Source organism: Protopterus annectens, chromosome 8.part0 (genome assembly GCF_019279795.1).
Source record: "Protopterus annectens isolate FY-2018-M chromosome 8.part0, PAN1.0, whole genome shotgun sequence".
Classification (NCBI taxonomy): Eukaryota; Metazoa; Chordata; order Ceratodontiformes; family Protopteridae; genus Protopterus; species Protopterus annectens.
In genome coordinates, this window is record NC_056741.1 from 1,371,845,117 (window position 1) to 1,371,864,748 (window position 19,632).

The 19,632-nt window shown below is 40.4% G+C and overlaps 1 protein-coding gene across 1 annotated transcript in view; it reads right to left on the minus strand.

The window, feature by feature from the left end:
- DSCAML1 (DS cell adhesion molecule like 1) overlaps positions 1-19,632 on the minus strand; it is a 1,743,400-nt gene that overhangs the window by 1,018,928 nt on the left and 704,840 nt on the right. The window contains exons 6-8 of the mRNA XM_044080956.1: positions 17,940-18,139; positions 17,629-17,725; positions 3,305-3,433 (exon numbers count right to left, since the gene is read on the minus strand). Coding sequence (XP_043936891.1) covers positions 3,305-3,433; positions 17,629-17,725; positions 17,940-18,139 — 426 coding nt within the window. The remainder of the gene's footprint in view (positions 1-3,304; positions 3,434-17,628; positions 17,726-17,939; positions 18,140-19,632) is intronic.

A 19,632-nucleotide genomic window follows, 5' to 3' on the forward strand; every position in this document is an offset into this window, starting at 1 on the left:
TTAAAAATACAAAATACAGAAAAGTAAAATAATTCTGCAAGTATGTTATGTATACAGAAACACTATCCAACTATTTTGTGTTTATACAGACTGCCCTGCAGGCAAATGTTCTCATTTGAGATCTAGGGCACAGTCTGGCTGTGAGATTCAGTTCCAAGGCTGCACTTGAAATGCACTTCCGAGTCTGAATGCCTCAGGTATCACTTATTGTGCATAACCAAGCAAACAATGTATTTTTTTTTCTTCATATAAACACTGTGTATTCTTGTTTTCTTATTTTTCTTTTTTTTTTTTTAAGATCTAAATTCACTTGCACTCCATCTGACATCAAGCTGTATATTCTCCCAGGTTGCATCTGTAAGTAGACAGCATACTGACAGTCTGACTTACAAAGCTAAGAAAAAATAAGTAAGCACAAGAATAAAGAAAAAGAAACCTTCGACTTCATGATCTGAATGACCTTTTGCATTATAAATTGCTGAATCAATACTGACTTGATTTCTGCAACATATCATACTTTTTTGTCAGCAACATGCATGCTATTGTCTTACCTATGAGACTACACCATGGTCTCCTACAGCAATAGCTCAGTTGTTCGGTGGCTATAATTAAATGTTGCCACCTCTGTCCAACAGAGTTCGTAACTAATGGCATTCACTGGCCTTAACGAAAATTTCACTAGCCAAACTGGTGTACATTTTGGAATTCGGCACAAACCAACAATGTTGGATAAATTAAAATCATATTAGCCTTTTGCAAAATCCGCTCATATTTGTCTAGCTAGGTACTACTAATACTGACTCCTACTGCTAAACCTCCAACAGAGTGAGCAGTCTTTTGGCATGCTCCAAGTAAATTTATAAGGCATTACTTAAGAAACACATAGAGAAACCAAAAGTGCAGGAAACAGTATCTTGGGTAGAATGGGTGGGGGATATGCCACACTACTGTATATACATGCTAAAGTACTTTTTTGGCAATGATTAATAAAATTGCTGGCTAGTCATCATTTTAAAGACAGAGCATAGGATGTGAGGAATGATATTTATCACACAGGCCTGTTTTCACTTCAGTTATCACTACCACCCCATTCATAAACATTCCATTGAAAACTGCCCTCAAGGAGATGTGCTGTGATAGAATGGGGAAAAAACTGTGCCACTCAAAGAAATTGAATCCCCAGTTCACTTGCTCTATAATTTTTTTCTTTATTTGCTCAAAACTACATCAAGAGTCCACTTTTTCACCTCTTTTCTGTTGGGCTAAACTGGAATTATCAGTTCTGATGATGAAGGTAGCTTGTTTTATCCATACAGTAACATGGAAACCTCTCCATTGCATCACATTCCCCATACCCTCTCCTCAGACAAGCATGCACATACCACAGACACAGGCACACACACACACAAACACACACACACACACACACACACACACACACACACACACACACACACACACACACACACACACACACACACACATACATACACCATTTCAAACTGTCAGAGCATATGGGGCACATCCTACATAAAGGAAGGCTTGCTTATTATTTTACTTTATTGTTTGTTAACTGAGTAAATGAACTACTTTAAGCCATTATCCAGACCACAGGAAAAGGACATAGCAATAAAATAAAGAAAAACTTCATGACAAATTAGATATAAATTATCAATACTCCAGAGATTTCCAAACACAAAAAAGGAAACTTTTCAATATCATACCCAAATATACCCAACTAAACTGAAGATCACAGTCAGTGAGAAACATCCCCTCACACTGTACATGCATGGTGAAAGCAGCATATTGCAAATAAAACAAAAACATTCCCAGGTACACAGGCAAAGTAAAATAGAATTCCTCACAAATAAGGCAGTTCTAATCATCCACTATGCCATCTACAGTGTGTGTGTGTGTGTGTGTGTGTGTGTGTGTGTGTGTGTGTGTGTGTGTCAGAATTCTTTGGTAAATGAGTAGGTAAGCACAAATGGAAAAAAACACTGGGAAAAAAAGAGTAAGATCAAGTATTTGTACAAGGTGGAGGTGGTAAAATGCAAAAAGGGGCCTAGACAGCCAACAAAAATAGAAAGGAATGAATAAGCTTAAAATATTTTTGAGTTCTCTAGACAAAAAACGTGGAGAAGGTATCAGAAGACAGCAGCACAGAAAGAGAAACAGAAGTATACAGTTAATGTAAACAGCAAGAAAACACTTAAAAATGTGGGCTCATGAGATTGCACGCACTCACACACACAGACACACACACACACACACACACACACACACACACACACACACACACACACACACACACACACACACACACACGCACACTGTGAGGATTGCATACTGCACATAAAGTAGAATATTGCATATTGCAGTATGACCCTTAGCAGAAAATAAGGCAACTTAGAGAGGAAGAAATGTCAGCAGATATGTGGCGTATGGTTTTCTTCACATCAGACTACTAGGCTCATACCTTCTCAGTCAAGGTGAAAAGACCCACTCGTATACCGATACATTTTAAGTGAAAGCAGAAATACCCTACATCTCCCCAGGAAGTGAACAATTCCCTGCACCATAACAAATTGCAAGGTTGTCAGATCTCAGAGTAAGGTACAGATTTGTTCTGATGAAGTTCTCTCAGTCTTTTTTCATTCTGACCAAATGGACTTTGATCTAGCAGTCATGGGCCAAGTGACCAGATACAAGAACATACTGAGTGTATTCAAATAAAAACTGCCAGCAGAGATGTAAAGGGAAAAGCAAATAATGCCAAGTCAGCATTTAATAAGAATGCTACCTTGTGACTGGTGGGGTTGTTTGGAGACCTACAAATTCCTTTCCAACAGTAAATTTAGATTTAATTTTATTAGGTGACCAGCATCTTTGACTAGAGAAGTTATTGACAAGAAGAATCTGTCAACCTTAAACAGATCTGTTTTGCTCCTAACAAGGTTAGACACACCACTGCCATTAGACCTTAGCTGACAGTGGTCCTCTATGGCAGCAAGTCTTACTGTGAGTGAAAGGTGGGGCAGTAGCATTGAAACTGATACCCATACAATAAGATACAGAGCAAGGATCTGATGTGAAATCCACACATAGTCAGCTGTATGTCACTCAAGACAGAAACAAACCATTAATTTGCTGAAGGCAGCTCTGTAAAAATTTGAATTTTGGTTCCTACACACTTTTTACAGAAACTATTAAATACATAAAGCTTTCAATAGAGAAAAGAAGTCAACAGCTTATATCTTTGTCATATGTTTTAGAGAAACCTGCAAAAGTACAGTCTTATTACCTGATTTGTTTTTATATTCAATATCAAAGCCAGTGATTATGCTGTTTCCGTCAAAGTGCTGAGTCCAACGCAAGTTCATACTACGAGCTTTCACATCACGAATCTCTAGCTCTGGTGGGTCAGGCGGTTCTAGAACCAAATAAGGGAAGGCTTTAATTAATAGCTGGCAGTATTACATTAACACATGATAACTCATTTTTCGTATCCTCTCTTCACTTAAATAAGCTGCTGCTATGGTGCAAGTAAGTATTACTGGATTTGTAACTTCAGTGTAACTACACTAAACAAAAACAACATTAATGGACTTCAGGCAGAGTCCCGTTAGTTACAGCTAACAAGATGCAGATACAAAGAAAAACACAAATTAAGAAAAAATAATTGTCTGTCATGGAACAAATTTTTAAACAGATGCCAGAACAATGAAGTATAAAGGACATGAAAGTTATGCAGTCAACATATTACATCTTCATGATCCGTAGCCATCCAGGACTGGTTATTATTATTTGACACTTTCAAACTCCACCTCTAGGTCTCACTACAATTCTCCTCCTCTCTCTAGCTCGAGTTTGCCCTACGTATGACAAGGACCCACTGATAAAGAAATGCCACAGGACCATTCCTCCAGGTCTTTCTTCAGGAAAGAATCTTAACTGTAAGTGGAAAGTGGGTGGGGGTTGCTGAAGTGGATGATGTGGATTCATGAAGATCTAATGTTATGCTAAGTACAGAACTTTTTTATCTTACATGATCCATTTCATCCAATTTAACCTCAGGGTAGAATCCTCAGCTACAGCTTCCTAGGTGATTTAATGACACAATACCACAAAGTATACCTTAAGGCAGACTACCACCTAAACCTCAAGTTTACTTCTTCTTCTTTCGGCTGCTCCCGTTAGGGGTCGCCACAGCAGATCATCTTTTTCCATTTCTTCCTGTCCTCTGCATCTTGCTCTGTCACACCAACCACCTGCATGTCCTCTCTCACCACATCCAAAACCTTATCTTAGGCCTTCCTCTTTTCCTGTTACCTGGCAGTTTCATACTTAGCATCTTTTTCCGAATATACTCTGCATCCCTCCTCAGCACATGTCCAAACCAATGAAATCTTGCCTCACTGGCTTTGTCTCCAAACCTTCCAACCTGGGCTGACCCTCTAATATACTTATTTCTAATCCTGCTACCCTCGTCACACCCAGTGCAAATCTTAACATCTTTAGCTCTGCCATGCCCAGCTCTGACTCCTGCCTTTTTGTCAATGCTACTGTCTCCAACCCATATAACATAGCTGGTCTCACTACCCTCTTGTAGACCTTCCCTTTCACTCTTACTGGTACTCGTCTGTCACAAATCACTCCTGACACTCTTCTCCACCCACTCCATCCTGCCTGTACTCTCTTCTTCACCTCTCTTCAACACTCACCATTACTCTGAACTCTTGATCGCAAGTATTTAAACTCATTTGCCTTCGCCACCTCTACTCCCTGCATCCTCACCATTCTTCTATCCTCCCTCTCATTCAAACACATATATTCTGTCTTAGTCCTGCTGACCTTCATTCCTCTTCTCTCTAGAGCATATCTCCACCTCTCCAGGGTCTCCTCCATCTGTTCCCTACTCTCACTACAGATCACTATGTCATCTGCGAACATCATAGTCCACAGGGACTCCTGTCTGATCTCGTCTGTCAACCTGTCCATCACCATTGCAAATAAGAAAGGGCCCAGAGCTGATCCTTGATGTAATCCCACCACCACCTTAAATGCATCTGTCTCTCCCACTGCAGACCTCACTGCTGTCACACTACCCTCGTACATATCCTGTACCACTCTTACATACTTCTCTGACACTCCCGACTTCCTCATACAATACCACAACTCCTCTCTAGGCACCCTGTCATATGCTTTCTCTAAGTCTACAAAGACACAATGCAACTCCTTCTGACCTCCTCTGTACTTGTCCATCAACACTCTCAGAGCAAACATCGTATCTGTAGTGCTCTTTCCTGGCATGAAACCATACTGCTGATCACTAATCATCACCTCCCTTCTTAACCTAGCTTCCACTACTCTGTCCCATAACTTCATGCTGTGACTGATCAATTTAATCCCTCTGTAGTTACTACAGCTCTGCACATCACCCTTATTCTGTAAAATCGGTACCAAAACACTTTTTCTGCATTCCTCAGGCATCCTCACACTTTCCAAGATTTCATTAAACAATCTAGTTAAAAACTCCACTGCCACTTCACTTCAACACCTCCATGCTTCCATAGATATGTCATCTGGACCAACAGCCTTTCCATTCTTCATCCTCTTCATAGCTATCCTTACTTCCTCCTTGCTAATCCACTGCACTTCATGATTCACTATCCGCACATCATCCAACCTTCTCTCCCTCTCATTCTCTTCATTCATCAGCCCTTCAAAGTACTCTTTCCATCTGCTCAACACACTCTCCTCACTTGTGAGTACGTTTCCCTCATTATCCTTTATCATCCTTACATGCTGCACATCTTTACTAGCTCGGTCACTCTGTCTAGCCAATCGGTACAGGTCTTTTTCTCCCTCCTTAGTGTACAACCTTTCATACAATTCTTCATACGCTTTATCCTTAACCTTTGCCACCTTTCTCTTTGCCATGCACCTCATCTCCTTATACTCCTATCTACTTTCTTCATCTCTCTGACAATCCCACTTCTTCTTCGCCAACCTCTTTCATTGTATACTCTCCTGTACGTCCTCATTCCACCACCAGGTCTCCTTGTCCTCCTTCCTCTTTCCAGATGTCACACCAAGCACCTTTCTAGACATTTCCCTTACTAGCTCTGCTTTAGTTACCCAGCTATTCGGTAATTGTTCACTGCTACCCAGAGCCTGTCTTAACTCTTCCCTGAACTCCACCTCACAATTACCCTTTTTCAATTTCTTCCATTTGACCCTTGGTGTTGCCCTCGCACTCCTCCTCCTCTTCTTGATCACCAATGTCATCCTACAAACCACCATCCTATGTTGCCTAACTACACTTTACCCTGCCACCACTTTACAGTCTCCAATCTCCTTCAGACTGGCCCTTCTACATTAAGATATAATCCACCTGTGTGCATCTCCCTCCACTCTTGTATGTCACCCTATGCTCCTCCCTCTTGTTAAAATACGTATTCACCACAGCCACGTCCATCCTTTTCACAAAATCCACTACCATCTGACCTTCAGCATTCCTTTGCTTAACACCATATCTACCCATCACTCCCTCATCCCCTCTGTTCCCTTCACCAACATGCCCATTGAAATTTGCTCCAATCACCACTATCTCACCCTTGGGTGCAGTCATCACCACTTCATCCAACTCACTCTAAAATTTTTCTTTCTCATCCATCGCACACCCAACTTGTGGAGCATATGCACTAACAACATTCATCATTACACCATCAATTTCCCATGCTTCATAAACATCACTCTATCTGACACTCTTTTCACCTCCAAAACACTCTTAGCATACTGTTCCTTCAGGATAACCCCTACACCACTTCTCCTCCCATCCACACCATGATAAAAACAATTTGAACTCGCCTCCGATACACCTAGCCTTGCTCCCCTTCCATCTGGTCTCTTGCACACACATTATACCAACCTTCGTTCTGTCCATCATATCAGCTAGCTCTCTCCCTATATCAGTCATACTGCCAACATTCAAAGTTCTGAACCTCACTACCACAGTCCTAGTCTTTATCTGCCTTCAGGCATGCCTTCCCCCTCTTCTCCTCCTTAGGCCAACAGTAGCCCAATTTCTGCCAGCACCCTGCTGGCCAACAGTACTGGTGGCGGTCGTTGTTAAGCAGGGCCTCGACTGATCCGGTATGTATATCTGTACTGTTGTCCGCATGTATGATTTGGCATAATTTTACACCGGATGCCCTTCCTGACACAACCCTCCCCATTTATCTGGGCTTGGGACCGGCACAAAGAAATGCACTGGCTTGTACAAAACGTGCAGTAAAGCCCATGTTGCAGCCACACAGATAGTAACTGATGAATTTGTGGAAAAAAAACTGAAGTGGCTATATCTCTAGTAGAATGTGTTTCAGGTTTGCTTAGTACAGTTGTGTTGTATTTTGGAGAGCAAAAAATAATGCAGTCTGATAGCCACGTGGACAGGCTGACCTTTGAAACTTTCTGCCTCACTCTGGTTAAAGAGAAGGAAGCAATTAACTGATCATCTTTTTTACATCCTCTTTTCTGCAGTGCTTAGACAAAAGATCAGCTAATGATGAAAATCTATTCAACAGAACAAATACTCTTCCCTACTGAAATACTGAGAAAAGAAAATGGGGAAACTGAGTGTTTGATTACTGCTAATCTTCATTCTAGTTGGGCATAAAGCCTGGATTTCTGCATAAACAAACCATATCCTTGTTAAGTACAGCATGAGAGGGATTAGAAGACAACACTCAGAAATTTTCCTAGCCAAAGTTACTGCCACCAGAAATGATCTTCTATGACAAAAACATTAGAACCATTGTAACTGCAGATTTGAATGGAAGCAAAGGCAATTTTTCTAGCATGAAGTTCAAATCCCATAGAGAGACAGATTCTCCGAATGGAAGCCTGAAAAGGAAAATGCCCCTCAAAAATAAATTGCATACTTTAAAAAAAATTAACAATAAAGAGTTCATACCCTGATAGAAATTCCAAATAGCTGCCAAGTGAACCCTGACTGTAGAGAAGTTGGATCCTTTATCAAAACTGTTGATCAAAAGCTGCAACACTGCTGGAACCCATGTTAAGTATGGGTAAGTGCATAGATGCATTGCCCAAAGGCAGAGAAGACTTATTCCACTTGTTTCTGTACCTTCCTAGTGGAGGCTTTCTGGGATGCTGTAAAGATATGAACCACCTTTCAAAGGAACAAAGGGACCATAGCCATCGGGGAACTGGAGAAACCATGCTGTTAATCTGCGGGATGGCAGGTCTGCATGAGACTTGCCAAATGGATAAGAAAGGAGGAGTTTCTGAGGTCTGAGCTTCTCTAACAGGAGATACCATAGCAGAGAGAACCAAGACAAGCAAATGTGAGTTATGAAAGTGACCATGACACTGTGTATCATTGCTTTCTCTAGGAAATTCATTATGAGTGGAAATGGGAAAAAGGCATAAACATGAGCAGGAGGTCACTAGTAGACCAGAGTGCCCCAAGGTATGTGTGATTGGGGGGTGGTTAGAGAAGAATAGCTGCAGCATCTGGCATTGATCAGGGATTCAAACATGCCACAGAAAGGCCTTGCTCAGCAATGGAAAAATATGTTTACCACTGAACAGCTCAGGGACCACTAATGTGGCTTAAGCAAGCATCAGTTGAGCTTGTCTGCTGCAGAGAGATGGCCTGAACACAAACATGCACTACAATGAGAAAGCAGTATGCAGACATGGTAGATTCCGATAACCTCATTGCCTTCTGACAGAGGGAGTAAGACTGTGTTCTGCCATGTATGTTCATATACCAGACCATTGCCGTGCTGCTGGGGTGAACGGCAATCACATCCTGAGGAAGAAAGTCTTGTAAAGTATGCAGTGTTAGAAAGACCAACCTCATCTCTTGACACTAATGTGCCAAGTAGGACTCTTATTATGACAATGTCTCTCAGGTTATTTGCCCTATACAGTGTCCTCCCACACCACAGCAGAAGCATTTGTGATGACAGTCACACTGGGGAGGGAAGGATAAATGAACAGCTATAAGAAAGGTTGTTTTATTGAAGCAAACAAAGAAGAAGCTGCTGACAAATCTTTGATAATCAAAATGGAACAGACATTTTGGGTCTGAATTTTGATTCCATTGGACCCCGAGTGCCTAGTGAAATACATTGATTCTAAACCACACAAAAGGAACCAAGAATATTGTTGCAGTCATTAAAACAATGCTTTTTTCCCTTTCTCTCACCTCCCTGTAGCTGACTATTAGCTGCCAACAGTTCCTCTCCCTCATTCGCTGAGTCTACAGATCCCACCTTAGCCTCTCTTGGGCTTACACTGTCCTGTGTCCAAAGTCAGTGAGGAGATTGAGGACACTGGTGCAACATTATATTGCTGCCAGGGAGTGTCCCCTAACCCCCGCCATCTAGTCGTAGCCTTGCTAGCTCTGCAATTGTTGCCTTTGAGAGGTGCATCCTCAGTTCCACACATTCCTAACTTACCGATCAATCGGTATACCACTTGCAGCACTTAGCTCATCAGACTCTTAATGCTGCTATTGCAATAAGCCTAGGCAGCCTCCCTCTCCCCACTCACTCCCATCCTCCCCTGTCCAGACCCTGTACTATCTTATGCTACTAGTTGATAATCGAGCACAGGTTGTCTGAGGTACAGTCAGGGCTTTTATCCCTCTGCACCACTGGACTAGGGTACATTAGACCCAAAGCACTGAGATTTAGAGCAGTTTGCAGCTTAGGGAATATCAAAAGAATATGAATGGTTGGCTCAATGCCAGCAATTTCGCCTGGTGGTAGACTAACCACTAAAGTCTTCATGCCCAGGTGGCAAACGATAAACTTTGTGATTTTTCAGAGTTCAAGGATTTTCCCAAGTTAGTGAACAGATGGAGTAAGTTATTCCTTGCTCTGATCAATGACTTCCTTATAGTGGCTGTCAGAAATCAATCATCCAAATAAGGGAAGAACTGAATGGCCTTCAGACAGAAATGGCTGCTACAGCCACAATGCATTTAGTGAATACACAGTGGGGTTGTGGTGAGATCAAATGGAAGGGTTCAGAACTGATAGTGACTGATCTCTGCCCTTGAGAAGTAGGAATCTCCTGGACTTTCTGGCTATCTTGATGAGAAATAATAATCCTACAGATCTAAACAGCACATCTGGTCTCCCTCCCACAAACATGGGAGGACCAACTGTACAGTGGCCATCTAAAACTTAATTTTTCTTAGGTATTGATTTAGTTTGCTTTGATGTACTATGGATACAAAGTCATTTGTCATCTTGGCCACCATAAAGAACTATGAAAAAAAATCTGGATGCTCTCTGATATGGCAGGATCTCCTGGATGTCTCTCTTTGTTTGTTCAGTGTGATGGTCAGGCTTGCAGGAAGACAAAGGGAGAGCCAAGCCCTGAATTCCTCCAGTAAGGGACAGTCCAGCAAATCCTTAGATATTCTACGACCACTCCTCAGTGGGAGGCCGGGAGATTTCTGATTTTAAGGACCACCTCTGCATCAGAGTCAATGCCAGCTCTTAAAACTCTGCATTGTTTCCAGCTAGAACATTGCTCACAAGGAATCCACTGGCTATTTTTTTTAAAATACAGGTTCCACACATTCTTCTGATTGCTTGAAATTTATTTTTGTATTTTTTTGAGAAAAAGAGAACAACATTCCAAAAGCAGTGACCATTTTGGCATCCTACTTGTTTTTTCTTCAGGTTTTCCTTTTCCTGATGTCCAAACAAGACTGATTCATCAGAAGGGACATTGATGAATAATGCCTTAAACCTGTTCATATAATTTCAGCATGTAAACCAGAAGTGGTGGCATATGGTTATGTCCAATCCAGCTGTTTTTGCTACTCCATCTACTGCAACTGTAGCAGCCTCATGGAGGGGTTGCTCACATTGGTGTCACCTGCAAAACTAATTTTATCTCTAAGTTCCCATAGGGCAACTTGTTAAGAATATCTAATACTTTCTTGGATAGATCATGCTGAAACATATTCATATGCATCAGGTAATTTGAATCCTTGACAGAGAAGATCCTTGATGTGTACACATGTTTTCCAAAGTCCTGTGTCCAAGATCCTTGGTGGTGAACTGCAGGGTTGTCTTTGGAAAGTTCAGTGGCCTCTATAGTTGAATTATATAAGGACACCTTACTCCAGCAGTTGTGATCTTTGATGGGCCAGAAGATCTTGTCTGCCCTGATAGTCACAGGTGCTATCATATCTGGCTCTTACCAAGCTCTCTGCATGTGCAGGGAAAACAAACTATCTGCAGGAGGAATAATTCAGGAGGTTGATGGAGCAAAAAGCCTCCTTCAGAATTTATTCATTCAGGGAGACTGGGTCAGCTGGCCATGATGCCTGCCCCACTGTCTCATCAACCCTAAGAATTGTGGTCATTGTGGGGGGTCTCCATCCCCCCATCTAGGTCATGTATCTGGGTCCAGCTATTTCCTTTTCACCTATTCATTTTATGAACAGAAAGGTGAAGTGGTCACAGATAAACAGGAGGAATCTGCACTGCAAAGCTCAGATTTGTTCATGGAGTGGCCTTCTGCTTGCTTCCCTCTATGGGCAGGGAGAGTAGATGTTTGGATTAAAGCACTGGACTGAGGGGCATCCATAGCTGGAGCCAAAGGCAGTACTGAATCCAAGGGAATCTTATTCAACCCTCTGGGTAGCATCTGTACCTTTCATGATCCTGAACCACTGGCACCAAAACACTGTGTACCATGAAAGCTGGTAGACTTAGACTCCTCAATATTGGTGCCAAAACAGTTTATGTCAAAGAAGCTACCTTAGCTCCTGGCACTAATCTTAATGTTGATTTCACAGAAAGTTTTGGTGCAGAGGTGTCAAATGCAGACAAGTTGGACACCAGTAATGGTCCAGGGGTATTGCTTTTGAATTCACTGTCAAATCATTGATGAAGATGACCTGGGTCTTAGTACCATTTAGCTAGAATACTCAGAACTGGGGTTACTGATGCAGAAGAGATCATTTACACTCACAACTCTCAATCTCTTAAAGCAAGAAATCTGGACAAATCCACATATAAAAGTGGAGCAAAGTCACAAAAACAGTGGCAATTTTTAAATATTGTTCTTACAGACTTAGAAAGTTGATAGAATAACAGGTTTTGCATTAGCATGAATTTTCTGAAGTGTATGAAGTCTGAAACTCAAATGTTTGTCATTATTTTCTAACTTCAGTCTTTAATGATTTGCCACTGATTTGCCAGAAACTCACAATGTTATGAAAAATGGACCAAAAATTACAGGCGAAAATCTGAACATTCTGCAAAAATCTGTACAGTTAAGAGGTTTGTTTACACTGTTTTAAAAGTTGGCATCAGTGCTGACAAAGGAAGCTGCAGTAGTGCAAATGACTCTGAAACGGCTGGACTTTGAGACAGGCCATGGGGAAAGAGTAGAAATTAGGGTCTTTCTCTTGCTACCCTGGAAATAGAGGGGAAGGAGAGGAAATTCATCCTGAGCTGTACTTTAACCAGTGCCCTCATCAACTTCTTCCCGGCAAAATGGAGTGATGGTCTACAAGCAGACCTGAAAGAATGAACTGACAGTGAAGAAGAAGGTCACAACTCCAAGTGAAGAGATAGTTCCTTCTCAGATGAAAAATTGTTCTTTCTAGTGCAAGGTCAGTAATTGCATATTCCTCCAGCTAAGACGACATCTGCCTGACCCTATGTAGATGACTGGAAAATGACCTAGAAGTAAGAGACCTCAATCCATGGAACTTTAACCATAAGAAGGGAAGACCTGCCTTACACCTTGAAACCAGCTCATCTGCACATGTCCTTCTTTTATTTTTTTTCCTTTTCCTTCCAAGGTTTAAATCCAGTGGGATCAGAAGGCAACACTCTTCAAAATCTTTTTTCTCCTTTCCTGTAAAGTCCTCGAAACAAACTTTTTACATATGACACACATGGTATCACAATGCTCAACCCAGAGGAACACTGCTTCCCATTGAATTTGAAATGTCAGCATGCGAAATGCCAAGTGCTGATAGGCCAAAAAAAAAAAGAAGACCAAAAACATAGGAGAAGACTGAATTTCAAAAATTGCTCTTCTCCTTTAAACTTCTTTTTGTCCCCCGTAGCACTGAACTTATATATACCAACTCCGAGATCACCATACTTCTGAGAAAAGAGAATATTCTAAGATATGGCATTTCGGACTTTGTATATAAGTCCAACCTTTTGGCCATTCAGTCTCCATATTTCAGGACTCACTGTAGCAGGTCCTGACATTTCAAATGGTTACTGATGATAAAGTAAACAAATAAATAACAAAGAGGTTTTACCTTTTTAGTCCTGAGTCAAGAATAACGCTTCAGGATGTGCAATGTACTGGTTTATTCTATAAACAGCGCTAGAAGACTGCCTTCACAAAAGTTTAGATCAGGATCAGTCTCCCAAAAGAAAGAAAATCTTCATATTTTATGCAATTTCTTATCAATTTCATGCATGCAGAATTCTGATGTAACATAGTTTTTAACAAATCACACAATTTTAAAATAATTTGTGCCTTTGTGCTTCTCGCTTAGAGCTTTACATGAACACTTGACAAATATGCCTTTTTAAAACACAGACCGCCTGGCCTAACAATCTGTCTTTTGACCTTGTATTATTTACAACCAGTACACTATCTTTACAGACATCCCTAAGACTCATCCCCCAGCCTGAGACGGCCAGAGCTTACAAAGATTCCTGATACTTTGTTTTTCTTTCTTTTCTTTATTAACATTTTGAAATCAGACTCTTAAACATAGTAACATCCCTTAACTCCTTCAGCACTTACTTTGCCTTCAGTTACCTGTCAGTATATTACAATTTGCTAATAAAGAGAATGCAGTTGTAAGGCACCTGAAATATAAAGCTACAACTTATGTGAAACTATATTTTGCATAATCATGCATCCATATGACATTATGTTTTTAACATAAAACATATTATAAATGGTACACATTCATTTGACCGGCCGGTGCATGGCCGACCGGAAAATGTTCGAAAGCAGTGGAGCAAAATCTCCTATTTTCGAATACAATTTATACGAAATGCAAAATACCCCCCTTTTGACCCATGGTAGCACTTGTTTAGGTGGTAGAACAGTCAGAAATGTCACATTCGGTGTTTTGTATGACATTCCGACCGTTCGCCACTGTGAAATTCGACATTCCAACTTGGCGTTACACCCGTTTGAGGTAATTGTGGACACTCAAATTAATGCATTCCATTATAAACATTTTATTTCATTCATTTGTGAAGACACAGCAAGTTAATATGCATTTTCTGAAGAATAATCATGAGACAATATATTTTTCCGTAACACTGAGGAGCACAGCTCAAAACATGTATGTGTCCTCAGCGGGAATCTTGTTCCTTCAACTGCAACAATTTTGGAATCAAGATGCCTTTTCCATATTTAAAACATAGGCATGTAGCAAAACACAACCAAATAACCACAATATTAATTGCCAAACAAATCCAAAAATGAAATAATCTGGCTAAAAAGAACTGAGCTGCCAATTAATGATATGGTGACTGAACTGAGAGGACTAATTCTCAACTATTAACTGACTACATACTACAGCTAAACTATAAACCAATGTCTATAAATGGGGAAAAATACCTGACCTGTAAGTAAAAGAAATAGACTTTAATCTGCTTCTCTTCTTTAAAAAAAAAGCAACCAAAGCACTGTTAAATTACCAGGCTGCCGCTGAAAACTGGCTTTGTTCCAAGTCGGACTTTCCCAGTAAACAAATGTTAAATAAATAAATGAGCCTGGGAGGATTTGTCAGTGCAGCTCTAAAACTGAGCAAATAATCTTTGCAAATGAGAAATAAGATACACTATGGATGCTCAAGGTTTTAGGACCTGGGAGAGTCCTAAAGGTGTTGAGCAACTGCTGCCTGCGACTAACCAGTCCTGAGGTTGAAAAGGATGGACTGGATCATGTAAGATATCAGGGATTTACGGTAGTGTGCTGTTCCATATTACATAAGTGCAACTTTTGGAGGGTATTATTCTCAATGCTGCCTGTGAGTGAAACCGAATGAATCTAAATCATTGTGAGGAACAGTATTCAGATGGAGCTCAGAAGGACAACAGCACACTGTTCAGCAAGATAATGATCATTTGTATGTCATTGCATTAACTACTAAGCTATGCTACCACTTAATCAGCCTGATTTTTCTCCAGCTAAATTTCAGTACTTGGCACTGCACTGAGTAAGAATCAAGCTCTGGTTAGTTGACTAGAAACAAGCTAAGCATACACACAGTACTAAAACAATGTTTTACAAAGCAGATGCATGTATAGCTGACTTTACAAAGTCTATAACCTGATCTGTATTGAAACAGTCCAACAACCACTTAACTTCACGATGCTCAGAAAGCAAAGATGTTTCTGTTTTGCATATATGGATGTGTGTGTGTGTGGGGACTGAGAATTTAAAATCGGCTTCCTGTAACTGTCCTACATCTTAACTATTAAGCATACAGCAATGAACAAAAGAATATTTTTTTTCAGAAGGCAGTTCTTTTAAACCACATAAAATTAATTTGGCAAATGTACATGAGCCTTATAAACCACCTTGTTCTATGATGAAAATTTGCTTATTCCACTTGACTCTTGTCTACTTTCCCTCCCTAAAAGATTCCTTCAACTCTTTATTAATAGTTGCCCACAATTTCTCCTATAACTGATAACATACGCCTGACCCATACATAAAAATAAAGGGTCTAAAAACATTTCACTGCATGTATTTTACTATCTACATCCATAATCATAAGCTTCCAGTTTATGAATTTTTGTATTATATTTTTAGTCTCTTCCCATATATCCTTAACTGCCACATAAGAATAATTTTTAATTACTACACCTAAATACTTTCGTCTTATCATGTGCCCATAAATGTAGGTATTGCTGAACCAATTCATGTGTGACTATATAGTCCAGCTCTATAGCTTGCATTTTATCTTCGGTAATTTTATATTCGAAAAAGACTTGAAACTGTCTTAAAGCATTCCATAACACCAAAATGCCCTTTTTTGTTTTTTTTTTAATACAAATTATAATCTTCAAACAAAGCTAGCTTTTCTTGATTACCATACCATTTATATTGTTGAATTTGTGAGTCTCTTATTTTTTTTGCCAATGACTCTAAATATAAAACAAATGACAAAGGAGAAAGAAGATACCCTTGCTTTGCTCCTCTGTTCAAACACAACTTGTCATAGAGGAACTTTCCAATCTTAATTCCTGCCTCCTACCCTTCATATATCCTCCTAATTACTTGTAATACTCTATAAGGTAATGCAAGTACAACTTTCAGCTGGCTCTACTGAATGCTTTCTCTGAATCAAAACCATTTAACAGCAGCAGAATTTTTTTTACATTCTGCTTCCCTCTGGATTATCACTGTTCTATTAATGTTGTTGAATGTTTGCTCCCCCTCCACAAAACCACACTGATCTTAATCTATCAATTTTGTCAACATCTTTGCCATTCTCTTAGCTAATGTAGACATTTATATTTATATTTACTCCAGGACTGCCTCCTGTATTACCAATGGACAAAGGCAACTCCTAAATGCTTTATCCTATGCATGGATCCCCTCAAATTATTTATGGTATGATCCCAGTTATTCTTACTAGGGGCAATATATAATTATTAAACATGGGATGGGTAATGTCAATCTAACACCAAATGAGATAATTTAACTCAAACACCAAAAGGGTAATTAGCTATGCTTAAAATGGCCCACAAGGGCAACTAGCCTAGTACTTGCCTATGAACCTATGAATCTATAAGGATGCCTTAAAATTGAAATGGGTCTACTGTATATGAAGCTACAGCCAATACAGCTTTCTCCAAAGATGCTGGTACCCCCTCCCCCATTTTAAAATACTGTTATGCAAAATCTTCCGGATGTTTAGCACTTTCTTCCCTCCCAGCTTTCAATCTTTCACAGAAATGCTGTCTATTCCTGTAGACTTCCTTGTTTGATTATACATCACTGTTTTTATTTCATGTCATTGTATCTTAGCTATTAATTGTTGATCCTCATCTTCCTCTAACCTTGGCATAATTATGACTTCCATAAATATTTCCATGTGCGCCTTTTCTTCATTTCCATATTCCTCTGTTTTATACAGATTTTGATAACATGTATGAAACATCTCTAATATTTTGATAGGATCTCTGGTTATTTTTTAAGTCACAGTCTGCCTAAGTTTTGTGACAACACTGTCTGCTTTCAGTTGCCTATGTCATCCTGTTAAAAGGTTTTGAACTCTGGAGTTGTTATCAAGAATATTTTTTTAACCGCAACCTTTTTAATACATGCTCAACTCCTTACTGCACCCAAGTTAAGTTCTGCTCATTGTGTGTGTGTGTGTGTGTGTGTGTGTGTGTGTGTGTGTGTGTGTGTGTGTGTGTGTGTGTGTGTGTAGGTGTGTGTGTGTTGGGGGGGGGGTGGAAAATGCTGTCAGATCTACAGCTCATGTGTTCCATATGTTGAGATAAATACAAATGGCAACATTACAGTATAATAATTCCCTGAACCAATTAGAGACCATACCTTGAACAGTGAGCTGGATCAGTCCTCTGTCCTCTCCATACGAGTTAATAGCATGGCAAGAGAAGAATACAGAATCCCCACGAGCTGCTGGCTTCAACTGTAAGGACAAGAATGGAGCACTGTCAGTCATCAGCTTGTTTTTCAGTAAACAAGAACTCAGTGCCACACTTAAGCTGTAAGTACAAGTACCACCACAACATTCATGTCTTGTCCTTTTCAGCTTATTTGTTTATATTTTAGTTTTTGGACCCTTATATGACACAGCTAATAAAATTCCTTTATGAGTTAATTATTAAATGACCTTTTCTTACCTTGAGGGTGGAGATGACTTCATCACCAATGTCCTTGGTAGTGATGGAATACCTCATGTTCCTATCAGGGTCGATGACAGTGTCACCCTTTTCCCAACGAATGATGATGGGATGTTGCCCTCGAGCGGTGCAGCTTAGCTCCTTTGTCTGCCCTTTGATGGCCATGGTAGTGTTGGGGTGAGATGTAATCATTGCTGGAACTTTCAGATAAAAAGGAAATACATTGGTTGTTGACACACTCACTGACAGAATGAACAGACACAAACTGAAACTGAAAACCAACTTCTAAAACAGCTTGCAATCATAATACTTGTGGTACATGCGCAAGTGTGTATATACAGACTGGATTCCACAACCACATACAATTTAAGATCAGTCAGCCTGTGCATTTTAGTCACACATTAGCTGGGATGATGCCATAACTTACCAGTGCAGTATAGTAAGAACAATACCCTGCTTACACATCTTTGGTCATTGATTATGCAGCTGCTAAACAGATGAGAGAACTCAAAAGACTTGAGTAGCATTCAGTAATGAAAGTCGGAAATTATATTTGACTACATTAAAAAGGAAATACAGGCATAAATCCCTACATCACTCAATGGGTTGCCAACTGGCTTACTGACAGAACCCAGACTGTAAAAGTAGCCTACTCCAAATCCAGCTCCAGACAACTGACAAGTGGAGTACCTCAGGGTTCAGTCCTGGGGCCGCTCTTGTTTGGCATCTACTTCTTTGAAGTACAGGTCAACACTAAGGAACTCTGGCTAACAAAGCTGGAAGATGACTCCAAACTGGGAGCCATTATTCAATCCCCAAATGATGTGGATATTCTACAAAAGGGGCTTACAGAAACAGATGCTTGGTACCAGAGCCATGGGCTCAAGCTTAATGCCAAGAAATGTATAGTTATCTCCTTTGGGAAAAAACATGTACCCGTGAATTACCACACAGCTGCAGTACACTAAACACCGAAAGTGTGATGAGAGACTTAGGGACACAGGTGGGCAGTGGTCTCACCTTCGATAACCACATCGCCACAACAGTAAGGAAATCCTTCTATGTGGCATACCTCATCACTAAGGGCTTTTCATCCAGAAAAAAAGGAGGTCATTATCTCACTGTACTCATCCCTCATTAGACCCATTATAGAGTACAACGCCCCATTTGGTATATACCTCACAAGACATCTGCAACAGCTGGAAAGGCCACAGAAATACCTCACTAAAAGAATCACAGCACTAAAGCAGATGACCTATGCTGACCGTCTAAAAATCCTCCAGCTATACTCTGTGGCATATCATCTATTCAGAGGCGATCTCTGCTTAACATACAAGGCCATGTTAAACCCTGAGCTGTTGGACATGCTCCACTTAAAGAAATCCCAATCCCTCAGAGCCACACGCTCCAGGGAACTAAATCTTGTCATCACAATGAACAAAACATGCTGGTGGGATAGGTTCCTGACCCAGAGACTCCCCATACTCTGGAATAGACTGCCCATACATGTTAAGCAGAGCGCTTCCTTGGCCCTCTTCAAAAGGAACCTTGATGATTGGATGGGAGATAGGAAATTCACCCTTGGGATCATGTCAGTTGCCCTGCTAGACAGGGGTCCAGGGAAGTAAATATTGTGGGAAGAAATAACCAGGGAATTGTTATGGCTAGGCTTGTATAGGCCCCAGGGCCGATA